The sequence below is a fragment of the Microcebus murinus genome, chromosome 23 (genome assembly GCF_040939455.1).
Source record: "Microcebus murinus isolate Inina chromosome 23, M.murinus_Inina_mat1.0, whole genome shotgun sequence".
In the NCBI taxonomy this organism is placed as follows: Eukaryota; Metazoa; Chordata; class Mammalia; order Primates; family Cheirogaleidae; genus Microcebus; species Microcebus murinus.
Genome location: NC_134126.1, coordinates 20,289,307 through 20,305,609, shown reverse-complemented (window position 1 = coordinate 20,305,609; position 16,303 = coordinate 20,289,307). Strand labels below are relative to the sequence as shown.

Sequence of the window (16,303 nt, the reverse complement as noted above, 5' to 3'; positions counted from 1 at the left end):
CTCTAATTTTCTTCTCCCTGCATACCATTCCCATGCTTGACATGCCTTTTAATGACATCCAATAATACGCTGTAGTGGTTTTCAATCTGGTGGGTTCTCTCCTCCAGAGAGGTATCCTTCAGAATCCTGGGACAGGCTGGTTTAATTTGAAAAACCACTCTGTCTCCATTTTCTTATTTGATCTTAACCTAAATTTAGAATTACTATTTCAGAGAATATGCATTATATATTATCAATATGGTATATCTAATATAAACAAATATTAGTCTACCCTGAATAGCAAATATGTTTTTGTAAAAATCATCCATAGAATATTAAAAAAACATTTTTTAAAAGATCTTATAATAACTACATAAAATATTTTTTTCAAATATGTGCAAAATAATGCAAACCAAAATTTTAAAAAATGACAAAGTTGGGGGGTTGCATCATATGAGGCAAACATGTATATTATTCTTCAATATAGAGATGTTTTAATTCAATGAGAAAACATGAATCATTCAATAGAAAAATTAACAATGAACCTACTTAGGCATGTCACAAAAGAAGTACAAATGGCCAGTAAACATTAAAATTACTTAATATCTCTACTAATCAAATAAGTACAAATTAAAACAACATTCTAACATATTTTGTCTTTCAAATTGGCAAAGTTTTTCTTTTTTACTGTAAAACTTAGTGTTGGCTACGATGAAATGAAATGTATGATCTTGCATTCTGTTTGCCAGTGGAAGTATAATTTGCACAGTCTTTTGAGCAAGTATTTAGCAGGATAAAAATCCCTATTCTTTTCTTGAGAAATTACTATTGGTTGAACACTGTGCTCCATACTTTACAGACATCTGATAACTAACACTGACATGGCGCATTCCACATGTCAAGCACTGTGCTATGTGCTTTATATGTACATTATTTCATCTAATCCTCACAGCTACCCTATGAGGGTATTTACATTTAATTCTCATTTACCTAGATGGAATCTGAAGCACACAGAGGCTAATTGACTTGAAAGTTACATTGCCAAAAAGGGGTAGAGCTGGAATATCATATCACTTAATTTTTCAATATTCCTCTGAGATAAATATTATTCTCCCATTTCATGGGTTAGGATACTAAATAAAGATCTGGAAGGACGTGTAACTTCCCTAAGTTATAGGGAGAGCATGTAGCAGGGGTTTGGAACAATGCCTGACTTCAAAGTCCAACACTGCACAGTGCTTTAAGAGCCACCGACCCAGTTGTTCCCCTTCTAGGGATTTATCCTACAATCATTGTTAGGAATTTTCCCAAAATATACATATAGATTTCTTTTAAATTCTGTTAATTACAACAGTAAAAGTTGGAAACCCAGAAAATGAGGGCAGATTGAGACGATATGTGATTGAGGGAGAGGCAGGGGAAATCAACTGAAAGATTTTGAGCAGAGGGATGAGATAGCAGCAGCTCTGGGTGGACTCAGGGCCAGGGAGCAAAGAGAACTGTGAAAAAGATGAATATAGCACTTGTCCAGTAAGAGATGGTAGTGGTGTGGCCTGGCCAGTGGATGAGGGGAGAGATGGATGAATTTAACACACACTTTGGAAAACAGAATGACAGCTATAGATATGAGGTGTGAAGGAGCAGGTAGAAAGTCAAGAGCAACCCTCAAACTTGATTGACTAGGTGGCTGCAGGGGTCATTTATTGATGGGTTCATGTTTGGATATAGTAAGTGTAGAGGTTGAGAGACATCCAGCTGGAAATGTCACTCTGTCCAAATGCCCATTGGATGCAAACATTGGGATGCCTAGTTGGGATGTGCTTTTAGGAGTCAACGGCATCTCTACAAATTTGATGTTATGGGACTTGAACAGGTTTCTGGAGCAAGACCATAGCAAAAATGTAAAAGAGAAAGAGAAGAGGGCCCAGTTCTAAATCATGAGAATCTGCAATATGCAGAATCAACCTTCAGAGGAAGGAGTGAGCAAAGAACACTGAGAAAAGAGCACCCCAGGACCAGAAGATAAATAGAAGAGTCATGGACATAAAGAAACAGTTCAAGAAATGGTGAGAAATTCATATGTATTTAAATAGAATGCTGTAGAGCAGTGAAAGTGAAGCTTGTAAGGTGTGTTTTGCACATATGAACATGGCAGCTGTTGGTGTCCTTAGCAAAAGTAGTGAGCAGAAGCCAGATCAAGTGAAGATGCAGAGACTGGGAGATGCCTAGTCTGGGAGAAGGAGATAGAGGGCGATATAGCCAGAGGCTAGTTTAGATAAAAGGAAGAATTCTGTGATTTGTTTGGGTTCGTTTGTGCTGAATAATGGGAGATTACAGACAGACTTGGAATGATCTTGGGAAGAATCCAACACAGCAGAGGTCCTCAAACTTCAGTGTGCATCAGAATTAGGTGAGGGTTTGTTAGAACAAGGATTGCTGAGCTACACCCCAGAGTTCCTGATTCAGCAGGTGTGGAGTACACTGAAGAATGTGTATTAGTAACAAGTTTCCAGGCAAAGCTATAAAGGCTGGACCTGGGGCCACATTCTATCGCAGCAGAGAGAGAGGAGGTTAAAAAAACAAGTGAGAGAGAGAGAAGCTCTCAGTAACTCCTCTGAAAAGACAGGAACAGTTGAGGTCCAGAGGATTTGTGAGGGTTTTATTTATGATGGGGTAAGAGAAGCTCTGTGAATACAGAAAGGGGGGGGGGGAAGAAAAGTAAAAAATAATAATGAAAATAAGGTGATAGCAAACACCTCCTATATGTCAAAAATAGTTTTAAGTGTTTTATTCTTAAGTGTTATATATTAATTCCTTCAACCCTTTAATAGCAACCCCATCAGGTAGAAAAATGCAATTAATATGTACATTTGGTAGAAAGAAAGTAATGGAAATCCTATATAATAGATTCTGTTTCTTCTATAGTGTCTAATTTGATCTAAAATGTAAGACCATCAGCTGAGTGGGATGAGAAATGGAAGTTAACATTTAGATGGTTTGGAAAAATATATTTAATGAGAAGAATGGGAGAAGGAGCTTATTATAGAAATATGGTAGGATTGGTGTCATTACTAAATGCCGATTTGAAAGTGGGATTGAGAATTTTTAGTGATTAAACTGCTTGATATTTTCCAGCCTGCTTAGCTGCCATGTGCAACCAGGGAAAAGGCAAACTGTGGGCTTAGATTCGGTTTTTATCAGGTAGGTAAAGTAGGAAAGAAGGAAGTGGAGAGTGTGAATATTTATTTTCTTTTTCTGTTTTTAAAAGTTGGCAGTATATCTGTGCTGTAGATTCTAAAGAGCCTAAAGAAGAAAGTAGAGACTTGAGGGGATTGACTAATCGATATGTTGGAAAAATATTTAAAGCTATTCTAATATCCATTGTGATTCTTCAAATTATAAAATTTTTGGATAGAGGAAATTTTCTTCTATCAAACTTGATGCACTTTACTGTTTTTGGTCAAAAGCTTAAATTCGACTTTCCATTTAAATGTGCTTTAACATTTCATGAAGCTGAAAAATGCTCTTACTCTACATGCACAAATTTGAATGTGAGATATGCGAGTGGTGTGTATGGGTATATTTCACTCTAATCGTCCTGCATGGCATGCAGCACTGTGAGAAATCGATTCACTTATTTGCCAGTCAAACTGCTGGGGCTCTCATACTCCTCCACCTTGAGATAATTAGGTTTAATCAGCAATTTTACAATAAATAATTGTGGTATGAACTTGGGCTAGTCCCAAAGAGTAACATTTTCTCATGGTAAAATAGGTAAAGCTCGTCCTGTATGTATACACGGGATTCCCAAAAGATGTCTATCAAGTGTTAAAGGGCTCTAGCCACCTATGACTTAATCTTCTGGGGATGAAGAAACTATGGACCTTGTAATGAAATTTTCCATAGAGCCCATGTGCACTGTAGAATCATCCTTTTCATCCTAGGTAGATATAGGCTTGTGCCACATTAGCTGGTGGTGGTTGTTTTTAATCGGACAAAATATGTACATATTTAATGTGTTTTTTTTTTAAAAGTTTGCAGAACATTTTTATTTAAAATCAAAACAAAAAGGGAATGAATAAGATCTGCTCTGTTAAAGAATGGCTTTTACCTGCAGAGGTGCTGGTGTTGACAAACTCAGCACTGGCAGAGGGCATGTGGGGTGGATGGCGGCTGTCCTCGCTGTAGGCTTTCAGAATGTACTTCTCAATTACACCTCTGACCACAACAGGTTCATCCCAGGTCACCTCAATGCTGTATCCATTTATGCTGCGGACTCGTGAGGGAGTTGGCACACTTTCTGGAGCTGCGAAAGAATAGAAGAGAAAATAGAGAAAATGGCAGTTCTGAGAAGACTATTGCCCCTATTCTTCACTTTTAATGGCCGCAGTAAATCAGACTCAACCATTAGCATAAATACAATTTATTAGAGTTGTAACTTTTCAGCATTGATTTAATATGACTGCACATCTTGAGCCATTCAGTTTAAGCGATATTTCAAAACCATCAAAACTCCATCGACATAACATTCTTTCAAGTCTAGTCCAGGTTTTTCCAAAAACATTTAATGTATCCGACATGTTTAAACATCACTCATAAAGAAGGAGGTGGATGGTAGGCAGATAACAAGTTCAAGCAATATAATGATGTACCCCTTTGCAGCAAGATAATTAGACTGTTATTATACATAGTGGTTTGACACTTTTATATCTTCAATGTATTAGCCAAAAAAATGTGATCGTGTCGTGCCTGAATGTCTGGGCCCATTTTCCAAATTCAATTGTTTCTCAAATTAATATTAAAAAAGCAAAGTTCTACCAGGTATGATACACAGGATATATTTCTAATTGCATTTTGGCAGGTAGGGGAGCTGGTGCCCTTGAGATTCTACAAAATTGTTTTCGGAGACATTTTCTTCAGAGTATCTCAAAATAACATGGAATGAAGGAGTTTAAAAGAGCTGCATCACCTTACTTATAAATGAATCCCCCTGATTTTAAAAATCTATAACCTTTAACTATTTATTAGATATTTCTACAGTTCTGATCAGTAACAACTTCATCACAGCTGACTGCACTGGGAACACAAAGAAAGAGCCCAAGGAACTCTCTGGCAGGATGATGGATGAGAGACCTGCTCTAACTGCCCGTGGACCCCCGAGCCCTGTCGATGGAGGATCACTCTGGTTTTTCCACATCAAATATCCTCCTCCTCCGACTTTACTGTTCAGACCAATAAAATAGGACAGCTTTAAGAGAAACGAAGTGAACATTTAGGATGAGAGGAAACACAGAGGGGGAGAGCCACTCTCTGCCTCAGTGAAAACACCACGGGCGCCCATGGAAAACACGCAGGCCGCGGGATGGAGTTGCAAGTAAAGGGACAACGGGAGTGATGTTGATTTTATTAGTTCTGAAATGTGGTACAGGGCAAAGTACAGTACTGTCTAACAGATGGTCTTCTCATAAGGGACAGAGCAAAACTGACTCAAAAATAATTAAATAGTGCAATTATTCTCCAACCCTTGGGAGCATGTAGCTGCTCGGCGTTGTGGTCAGATTGTAAATATGAATTTATGGCATAAGACTTTGTGGTCAGATCATTGCTATAAATTCAGAGCTCTATCTGCGTACTTTCTTAGTGGTACTCAAAATGAGGACGATTAAGCTAAGCAAGGGATGCACTTTCTAGACACCTATTTACGTTGCTGAATTATACTCAAAGCAGGCTTTACAGTATATTTGTTAGTAAAGTAGAGGAGTGTGAAATAGGGGCAGAGAATATGCCAGTAACAAACGGATATTTTATCTTGGAGCTTTCTTCTAGCTCTGAAGTTGAAAATAATTTTAAGAGATCATTCAAGCTCATTGTCTTGCCTATAAATAGATGGCAATTTAAATCACCCTGGAAAAGTGTCAGGTTGTCCTCTCTGGAAAATATGCAGGCAGAGAGCCTTGAAAATTATTCTTAGTTGCCCATCTTGGTATTTAATTATCTTTTAGATTAAGAAAATTCCTCAAAGGATGCCCAGGATAGTAACCCATTGTTGATAATAAGTGTAAGAGAGTATCTGGGTGAAACACGGATCTTTAATCAAATTGCTACTTGCTGGATAAACTTTCTCCCAGAGACATAGGTGCCAATCGTTTGGAGATGTGTTCACTTTTCTGACAAATATTTGACCCCAAATGGTAGAATGCTACTGATTCACAAAACCCTTTGCACCGAATGCCTTCCTGTGATGGTGTCATGTGGAATATTTTGTGGCCACCGTTTGAAGAAGAAAACAGTCATAAGTCAGCTGTCTGAGATTAGATCTAATGTATTCTGTCACCTGGTTATTTCCCTTCCAACTCCAAAAAATTAAAACCCATCAGCAATTTCTTTCTTGGGAGAGTTATTCTAAGATCCTGACAGTCAACAACATGGCAAACATCTGCAATGACATGACAACAGACACATTTACTTCCAACCAGGCGCAGGTTTCGAATGTGCTCTCTACAACAAGAGAGGCGAGAGGATGCCACCCCTTCTAATGGTAACCCTGACCTCTGACCTCAGCTTCTTGGGAACGACACAGTCTCTAAAGGCTTCCTACCCTCAGATATATTATGGTAGGTGGCACTATTATATCCTCAAGAAAAGCCAAATTTCCTTTCTTCGGCACCTGAAAAGGGAAGAATTGAGCCTGAGCAAATATGTACTACTTCTCAGAAAACCAAAAGCATTGAATCCACTAAGAGTTTTAGCCATTGACGGATGCATTTTCTAACCAAGGTATGCTCTGTCACAGGATTACAAAAACGCTACTCTGTCAGGATAATTGTCTCTCCTTTACATGCACGAACACATGCATGTGTGTGCATATATACATTTTAAGAAAAATAGTATTTACCTGTTCCAGTTGTGCGGCCTCGACTCCAATCACTATATACTGAGCCTCCTTCATGCGAGGCTATCACTCGATACAGGTATTCTTAAATGGAAAGAAGAAGTGGAAAGATAAAAATATGACTCATATAGACCAACAGGGAGCTGGCAGGGAGGGAAAGGGGGATGAATAGGAGACATGTAACATTTAATTTAGGGGACCCCCACATTACCTGTGAAAGGCCGGAGACCACTCTCATCAACACTCTGCTCTTTTCCCTGGTAAACCAGGATGGAGTCATTTCCCCTGCAGTTAACAGCGCTGTCAGTTGATAGGCATCCATCCAGATTGACTCTGACAGCACCGCTGGACACAGATGCCAAGTTAACGACAGCACCCCGTGTAAATTTAACATCCTTCATGCAGCCACCGAAACCTAGCAAATAGTAGGGATTAGTATCACATAAAGGGCTTCAGTCATTAATTACCCATCATTTTTGTCCTCTGTAGTACTACATTTTAAGGGAGAGGGGTGGTTAGATACAATTGCTAGATTTTTAAGCCTTTCTTAGGAAATCTTTTATGCCTTCTGCTTTTTATCAGGCGAAGTTGTTGCAAAGAAATACTTATGTCTCTGTTATTTTTTTAAAACATACACATGGATAATTAAAATTTAACTTTTAGTACTGAAAATCATTGGTTCTACCCCTCCAGGCTCATATTTTCCAAATTCTGTTTCTTCTTATAAAATAAAATTTAAGCAGTTATACATTGTGGTAGGAGAATATCTACATGTCTCTCAATTTGGGAAAATTAAGGTACTATACAAGTCAGTGTTTATTAAATGCCAAAAACTGATATTTGAATCAGCACAATTATTCAACAAGTTCACTGGTGAAAAACACACTCTGAGGATTTTATGCAGGATAGCAGAAGAGAGAACATAGTTTCAAAATATACTAGTATCTGAGATATTGCCATGAATTGCATAGTAATCATTTTAGAGATACACAATTTAGTGTTCAGAAGAGCTATTGCTGCACTCTACCATTTACACTGAGTTCCATAATGTTAAATACACTAAATGGTCACCAGTTTTACATTCACATTAGCATGACAAGGGCCAACATTCAGCTTTGGCAATAAGCAATACCATGAGGATTCTTGGAATGTGTATTCTATACAAGTAACCCTAGAACCACCACCATGCAGTAACGCCTCCATGAAGTTTAACAGAGAATGTGGATGAAATTATTTTAGAGCATTCACTACTTTTCTGTTAAAGAACAAACCAAAAAAGACATCCGGTCAGCCAGGGGATAGCAGTTGCTTTGAATCACATGCTATGTTTTGTAAACAGAGGTCAGCTCAATAAAGTTTTGCACTACTCTGTTCAGAAAACTGCACAAAACTGAGACAAACAGGACTGAGTTTGAGATGGCTGTAGCACACACATACACACTTTCTGAACAAAACACTGGGAAGTCTGAAAGGCCCCAAACACATGACCAGTTCTTTTCACGATTAACACACATCAGCAGGAAATGGAAATAAAACATAATGCAAGGCTTAACAGTAAAATAAATTAATAGCAACAATGACCATATTGTTCTCTGCAGCATTTATATGATGTCTTATTATGTCTTCTAACACATTAAGTTGCAGCCTATTTCCTTTTTAAATGCCTTTTGCTATTATTCACATTTCTTTAGGCCCCAATGATCAATACTGCTAGTCTATCTTTAACACGCAGTAGACACTCAATAAGTTGGGTGAATTGAATTGAAAGCAGTGAAGCTCAATATAAAAGCATTTGCTGGAAAATTCAGAAGCTAAGAATTCTAATTTCTTTGCCAGCAGTAATTTTCTGATGGCTCATAGCTGAGTTATCTAACTTCTCTGTACTCTAATTTCCCTACTAACAAAATGTGCACAGTGGAAAAGCAGCACTGGCTCTGGCAAACACATAAGTGCTGTTATAAGAAATGTCACATTATTGTTTGTGACATAGTACACAGAGTATATAGTTTTGGTTTTGCAGGACAAAAAGAGTTCTGCAGATGGATGGTGGTGTACATCAACATAGCTGTACAACAACATAAAGGTACTTAATGCCACCGGGACTGTACACTTAAAAATGGTTAAGATGGAAAATTTTATGTTATGCATATTTCACAATATTTAAAAAATTAAAAACTTAACAAAAAAGAAAAGTCCTAAAAATTAATTTGCAAGACAGAATTTTAAATTTGAGAAAGGCCACAGAGATAGTATTACTTTGTTTTGGAGATAAGAAGAAAAGGTCCAGGGAGTTAGGAAATGAGGTCTGTAAGTATAATACTAGTCCTCCTATAGAAATGGACCTCTGGCCTAGGCCTTGCAGGTGAAGCTGCCAAGCTCTAGTGCAGGGTCCTTGCTGTGTATCTTCAACTCTGTACCACCAGAAATGCTCCCAGCTGCTTTCAACATTTGAATGGGATGGGAAGAAGAGAAGGGCATGTTTGTGAGAGGAATGCAGACTCTTCCTTTTCTTGCTTCCCTGACTTTGTAAGAATCAAACCCTCACCGTCCTTGAGCCTCTAAGTAACTAAAAAGTGACCCAGAGCTCTGAGTTGACAAATCAGAAAAACGTTAGCCCTTCCTCTAGGGGAAGCAGTACTGCACCAGAGCACTTGACTTAGCTGGAACTTCCACTCCTTCCCTCTGCACTGAGGGCTTTGGGCAGGGCTTAGCCTGTGATCTCGTATGCCACAGCCCGGTCACACCCAACCTAGACATAAGTGACTGTCCTAAGTGACAGTTCTAAGAAAATAAACTCCTGTGACCTAAGGTGGCACATCTTCAGCAAATTATGTTGCCTACTGCTTCCAAAACATAGAAGAAAATTAATTTTGTATTTGATTCAAAGAGAGACTATGTTAATGGATAAAGAATAATAGCATTAATATGACCACAAAATAGAGCTTTAAAACAACAACAAAAAAAAAGTGTTACCTGAGAAGCATAGAAAAGGAAAAAGAAAGATTTTTAAGAGTGTTGGAATGAAAAAAAATATATTAAGTGAACATGATTCATTTTAATTGCAATTGACTATATGCATACTGGACCTCTGTATTATGAATATTATCCTGATTATGTATAAAACATGCAGCTATTTATATAGATCAGTGTCTCTTAAAGCATCTGAGCTAGAATCTTAGAGGAGGGGGGTCATAAAATCTGCATTTTGAATAAGCCTTCCAAGTGATACCAGTGTATCTTGAATAGTAATAGTAATAATAATAATAGATAATTTTGACTTCTATGTTCTAGCTACCACTCTCAAACCACTGAAAAAAATACTTCAATATTTTTTCAGTGGTTTGAGAATCACTGATATGGATATTGCAATGATAAAAATTTAGTATTATCCATAAATAAAATATCTTTCAGTATCATAGACTTAGTCATAGTGTAGGTAAAATTATTCCCCGGGGGTCTGTTCCTTTAAACTTCTATCATTATCATCTTACAATTCCAGTTTTAGCCATATCTCTAAGACCATCAATAGTAAGGAGTTTAGGGTGTTTTTTTTTCTATATGTAAATAGAATCAAGTAATCTCACTCATACAAAGGGTTTTCAAGTTCTAACCTCAGAAACTTGAAAACCTGGAGAAGCTCTTATATGAATGTAATATTTTTAGCTGCTGTTACATCTTAAGTGCCTTGAAAATGTCATTACTGTCTTACACCCTAGTTATTCATTAACTCCTTACTACTACCCTTCTAAAAGTCTCCTAAGAGCCTGCCATATATTTTCTATTCAAAGGCATTTAAATCTTTATGTACTTACCAAATAGGAAAAGACTGCTTCATGGAAATTTTAACCATTCACAGAACATAGACTTTGAAAATGTAAAAAAAACATTTTCTGTATAGGAGCATGCTTGGTCACCTGCTGGAAGTTATTGTGTATCCTCACTTTACAGTGAGTGAGCACTGGCCAGTGCCCATAAAAGAGAACACTTGATTGCAACAGAAGAGTGGACTTCACTCTAGGATGCTAACTGCTTATTAGCCCTGTGACCTTGGGCAAGTTACTTTTCTCTCTGCTTTCAGTTTCCTCATCTGTAAAATTGGGGTATGAGTAATAATTCCTAACTCATCCGATTGTTATAAAGATCTGACTCACTTATTCTCATGTAAAGCTCTCACAGCCATGCCTGCCACACAGAATGCACTCAGATATTGTTAGCCTTTTTAAATTAATAATTTCTCTGATGACATTCAAATTTACGTGAGTTAAATGCTTGCTTTGGTTATAACTAATGCACTTTTCCTTTCTCTGATAGTTAGTAATAATCAACAATATGTAAGTTTTCATAAGTATGTTTGGAAGTCAACCAAACACACCCTTTCAGCTCTACCAAAAAAAGTATGGAGACAGTTAGCTTTTATGTCAAAGAAAAAGTAACGGTGAATTTAACTGCCGCTTTTCGTAGTGGTGCACACCAACCTAATTTATTTTCTTATCTGTAAATACACATAATGACCAGCTTACAAAAGGACCAGAACCACATGTATTTTTACGAGAAATATATTGACACATACTATATTTATATTAATTACTGTTTGCTGATGGTGTGTTGAAATAAATATGTTGATTATAAACAGAATGATGGCACACTCTTTAGGGCAATATGTAAAACTAATTGAAGAAATGTTCTAGGATTGCTTTTTAGGGCTTAAAATTCTCCAGAAAAGGGAGTATTTGTGGGTGTTGCTTTTAGCCTGAGTCTATATCTGTATCTTGAAACACAGAACCACCAAAACCCGGTAGGCAAGGTTGTATTGATTTGTGAATTCCTCCAGACAGAGTTTACCTTGTTCCAAACTCAAGTGCTGATAAGAGCTCTGCAGCTCCTGTGGGATTCCCCCCACGTAGACTGGTGAATTCACTGCCAGTGGCTGGGCTTCTGATTCTGACATGTGCTCCGTTAGTCCATTCATGCTTGCTGATATGAAAGAGCCTTCCTTTTTAATAATTATTTTATTCCACTTTCCATCACAATAGGACAGTCCCAGCCACAGATCCACTTGTGTCAAGGCAAGACTGGTATTTAACCGCAAGCTCAATATTCCACTCTTCAGCTCCATCTGTATTTTATATTAAAAAAGAAAATAGGTATATAAAAAGGCTGTAGAATGGCAGTTTAGGAGAGAGCAGAAGGTCAATTTCTGGAAAAAAAGCAAGAAATTTCCCTGAAAGCACTCTATAGAAACGTTCCACTTTATTCTGAGCAGAACTGGAGTAACATATAATGAAATACTTTGCAAGCTTATAATTGACATGAAGACTGTTGTATTGAGTCAAACAAATTCACGACCAGTAATGATTATACCATGTGATGCAATGTTATGTAGACCCAAACTTTTTTTCAGTGCAATATAGTTAAAAGATTAAACCCTAGTATAAGTGAACAAATGACTGAAGAGAACAGAACAGTTTGAACTATGACTCTTTTTGAGTTTTTAGAAAATGAGAAAATACTATTTCATATATCAATTTAATTTGGGGGAAAATATGATAAGACAATAAGAAAATGAAATGTCAAGCTTGATTAAGCTTATTTTAACTGGGTAGTGAACTCAATTTCAAATTTGTAAGATATGTTTTGATTCAATATTTCAGTTTTACCCTAAATCTCTAACATAATTGCTTCTATGTGTATTCTATTAGATTAACATGGCATTTTCCAATGTAACCATATTTCACTCAAATTTTCATGGCAAAAGAAATGAATTCATATGTTTTCCTTCAAAGTGTTACATGATAATTATTTTATCTACTATGTTTTTATTTTGATAGAAGGCAAAACAGTGACCATAGGATGCTTGAAAACTTGAGATCAATTGTGTCAGGCAAAATAAATTAAGTCATGCTAGTAAAAAAGTTATTAATTTTTCTCTGTAAATGTCATCTTTGTGAAGTACCTCAGGTAAGCAGTTGTTCATTTGCCTACCCATTCATTCAATAAATATTGAGTCCCTTACTATGTTCTAGGTACCTGCTGCTCTAAGATAAACACCATTCCCAAGAATCACACTAATAGCAGAGGTAAACATGTGGGGGCAATACTGTAACCAAGATAGGGATGGGATACAGTGGGAGCAGAGAACAGAGAGGATTTTTGCTGCCTGGAAATCAGGAAAGCTTTAAAGTAAAGTTTGGAGAAGTATATAAGATTGATGGAGGGAACTCCAAGCAGGGGTATTAATATGCATAATGGCATGAGGACATTAGGTTTAGAGAAAGGTACCCAGAGGGTCCATATGGAGGTGGGAAGTGAGTTAGAAAGAGTCTTACCAGCTATGTAGAGGCCAAATTTTGGGGGACTTTGAGTAGTGTGGAAAAAAGTTTATCTTTTGCTTGTCTGTCTGACACCAAAACCCTTATTGTTTCTACTATTACCTTGCACTAAAAGTTCATCCTACCAGGCATAAGAAGTACCTACTAAAAATAAAATCTTGACTAGAATTGAAGAGATGTATTAGGGAATCAGGACAATTGTGAAAAAATGTTGAGAGCCATTAAAATAGGGATAATAGGGAAGACTCAATCCAAGAAGTATTTTTCAAAGCAATTCATCATGGTGGACAGGTAAATATGTTAGAAGAATAAAAAAGAAATTAAGGATACCCATTGTCTTTTTTGGGTAACTAGGGGAGTGTTTTGCTATCATCTCCATATGGAAAGGATTCAAAGGAAAGGCTAGGTATTGTTGTTGTTGTTGACAAGGAGGAGGGGTGAGTTCATTTTAGTATATTGTCTGCAAGGCCTAGAAAGCATTCAGATGAAAATCTTTCTGAGGCAGTTGAACAGAAAGATAGGTAGATTTGGGATTTCCAAGTAAAACAGAGAAAGTTCCTGACAAAAATGAAAGAGATCATCCAGTTAATGTAAAAAGACTGGAAAGGGAAAGGAATAGAGTCTTCAACAAGACCAATGTTTTAAGGGGCAGGTACAATGTAAGTAGTTCTTTAAGGTGACAATCTCCTTGGAGAAGCCAGAAGGACTCAATGAACATCAAGAAATGAGTATTTTGGAAAATCAGTAGGGGAGAATGCGTTAAGAGAAATAAAGAGAAAATGGGAGAGAAAGTCAAATAAGGTAAGGAATAAAAATTATCTATTAGACTAGGAAGACTGGAGGTCATTGGCAACTTCAGAAAATTGCTTTTGCAGTAGAGTGTGGTAGTAGCAGGAGCCCTATGTACAGTTCTAGGGCTGAGGTGAGATGAGAAATTGGAAATAACAAGAGTAACCATTTTCAATGCACTTGAATATGGATAAACAGGAAGTATAGTCGGGGAGGTTTCACAATCAAAAGAAAAATTTAAGAAGAATAAAGCCCAGCCATTTTATATGTTGAGGGGAAAGAGACAAGGGAAGGGAGAATATATAGAACAAACTAATGCAGAAGAAGGGACAGAATCTAGAGTAAAGGTAGACATAGTAATTTGGTCATAAGCATGGTAATTATGTCCCTGTTCCCCTGAGTCAAGAGAAAATGAAACCAGGTTTGGTTCATATGACAGTAAAGTTGATAGGTAGAGATGGGTTGGAAGCTGAGTATGTATACTTGTCTTTGTCATGAGGGAGATTATCTGAAGACACTAAGCCTGTTTTGGTTTCTAGAAGATTCTTTTTCTTTCACCTTCCACATGTATAATATGTGAGAAAACCTTGTAAACAATTGTAAAGAATTTTTAGGCATTCATATGTGGTATCCAAACTATGAAAATGCACAGGGTTAAAAACACAAAGTTCTGATATATTATTATCCACGAAGGGAGATGGAAACATGATAGGGGAGACCCTATAGGTAGATTCAAAAAAATTATTACATTTTAATTCTTGGGTTGGGTGGTAGATTCATGAGTGTTCACTGTATTATTACACTTTATTATATAAGTAATATAAAATTTATATATTCTAAATATTCTTTTGAAACATATCAAAAGATACTAAATAATATTTTCATATACTGGGAAACTAAATTGGATTTTCTTAATTCCTTATATCTAGTTTATTTTGTTCAAGTTACAATTTTTTACTATACTAATTGTATTTAAAAAAAAAATCACCATGATCCTAAAACATAATATGTTTCACAGGACTCCAAAACTAAAAATGACTTGGGGGAAAACATTAAAACAAAATTGAATCTGTTCAGAAACTCCAATTGAGTACAATGTCAACACATGATTTATTTATTTGAAAGTTGGGTCTGATATTTTAAAGTAAATTTAATTTAATTAATTAACATACAGCAAGAAAATCAGGTCCATCTTTGTTGTAAACAAAAAGCAGCAATCCATTTAACTGGTCAGTTCTGAACTTGAAGGAAATCTCAAAGTCCATTCCACCTTGAAATATTAATGGATGAAGTTCTAGGAACCCTTTAAAGATAAAAAAAAATATGCACATATTAGCATGTGTAACACAATATTGCCAGCATAGTAAGGCTGTTATGAAACTCTAGGGCATATGATGTTGTTGAGTACATCTCTCACAAAAGAAGATGCAAATCAATGTTAAGAAATCACTTTTGTAATTGTACAGAAGTGGCAGAAAAAAACCTGACATACCTTTTAAGAGGAAGCAATTTACTCTCTAACTCATGTAATAGTCTGTATCATGTAAGACTATTACTGTTTTATATAAGTATTAACAATAAGTAGTCACATTGTTATTGTAAGAGAATCTCAGAATAATGACATTGATGAGAAAAGAGAAATGAAAAAGCACACAAATTATTTTAATATCATATACCATTTTGTTCTGAAGGTAGGTGAAGTATCTTAATAACCAATAAACTTAGGTATAAATGCAGGAGGCAGAGGTGGTCTTTTACTTGGATAACAAGCCATATCCACCAAACCACCATAATCCTTCCTCCCACTTCCCCCGGAGGGCTTAGGAGAGGGAATAAACTATGGACACTTCACCTCCCTTTTGCTGCAGCCTTTGGAGCAATCACGGATGGTGGTTCTGGTCTCCAGCTCTCCCTCAGTGGGTCTATTGAACCTATCACACAGCTGAAAGTTTACTGTTAAGAATACAGTTCATCTATATAATGAGATAAATAGTATTTGTGGATTAACCTAGTAAACAAAACTCCTTTGAAACATCTTTTGATGTGCATTCTAAGTGGATCTCTAACTGCATTCTAATTTCCAAATAACTGACCTACAAATGGACATTTGCGACTCTACAAACATAAACCAAGAACAGTGTGGGCCACCAGGGATGTTACACATGGATATGCACTTAAGAGTGTTACAGTTTATATTACATATTCAGACATTGAGAATATAGATACGTGCATCAAGACATAACTAGGTATTTCTGTGATACGAGGTCCATAGGAGGTCAAAGTAATCAGACAGGGGAGATTAAAGGATGCCAAA

The 16,303-nt window shown here is 36.6% G+C and overlaps 1 protein-coding gene across 1 annotated transcript in view; it reads right to left on the bottom strand.

Annotated features, from left to right (window-relative positions):
• USH2A (usherin) overlaps nt 1–16,303 on the bottom strand; it is a 654,133-nt gene that overhangs the window by 390,371 nt on the left and 247,459 nt on the right. The window contains exons 25-29 of the mRNA XM_075997053.1: nt 15,162–15,292; nt 11,714–11,987; nt 7,083–7,286; nt 6,875–6,955; nt 4,091–4,285 (exon numbers count right to left, since the gene is read on the bottom strand). Of these exons, the coding sequence (XP_075853168.1) occupies nt 4,091–4,285; nt 6,875–6,955; nt 7,083–7,286; nt 11,714–11,987; nt 15,162–15,292 (885 nt within the window). The remainder of the gene's footprint in view (nt 1–4,090; nt 4,286–6,874; nt 6,956–7,082; nt 7,287–11,713; nt 11,988–15,161; nt 15,293–16,303) is intronic.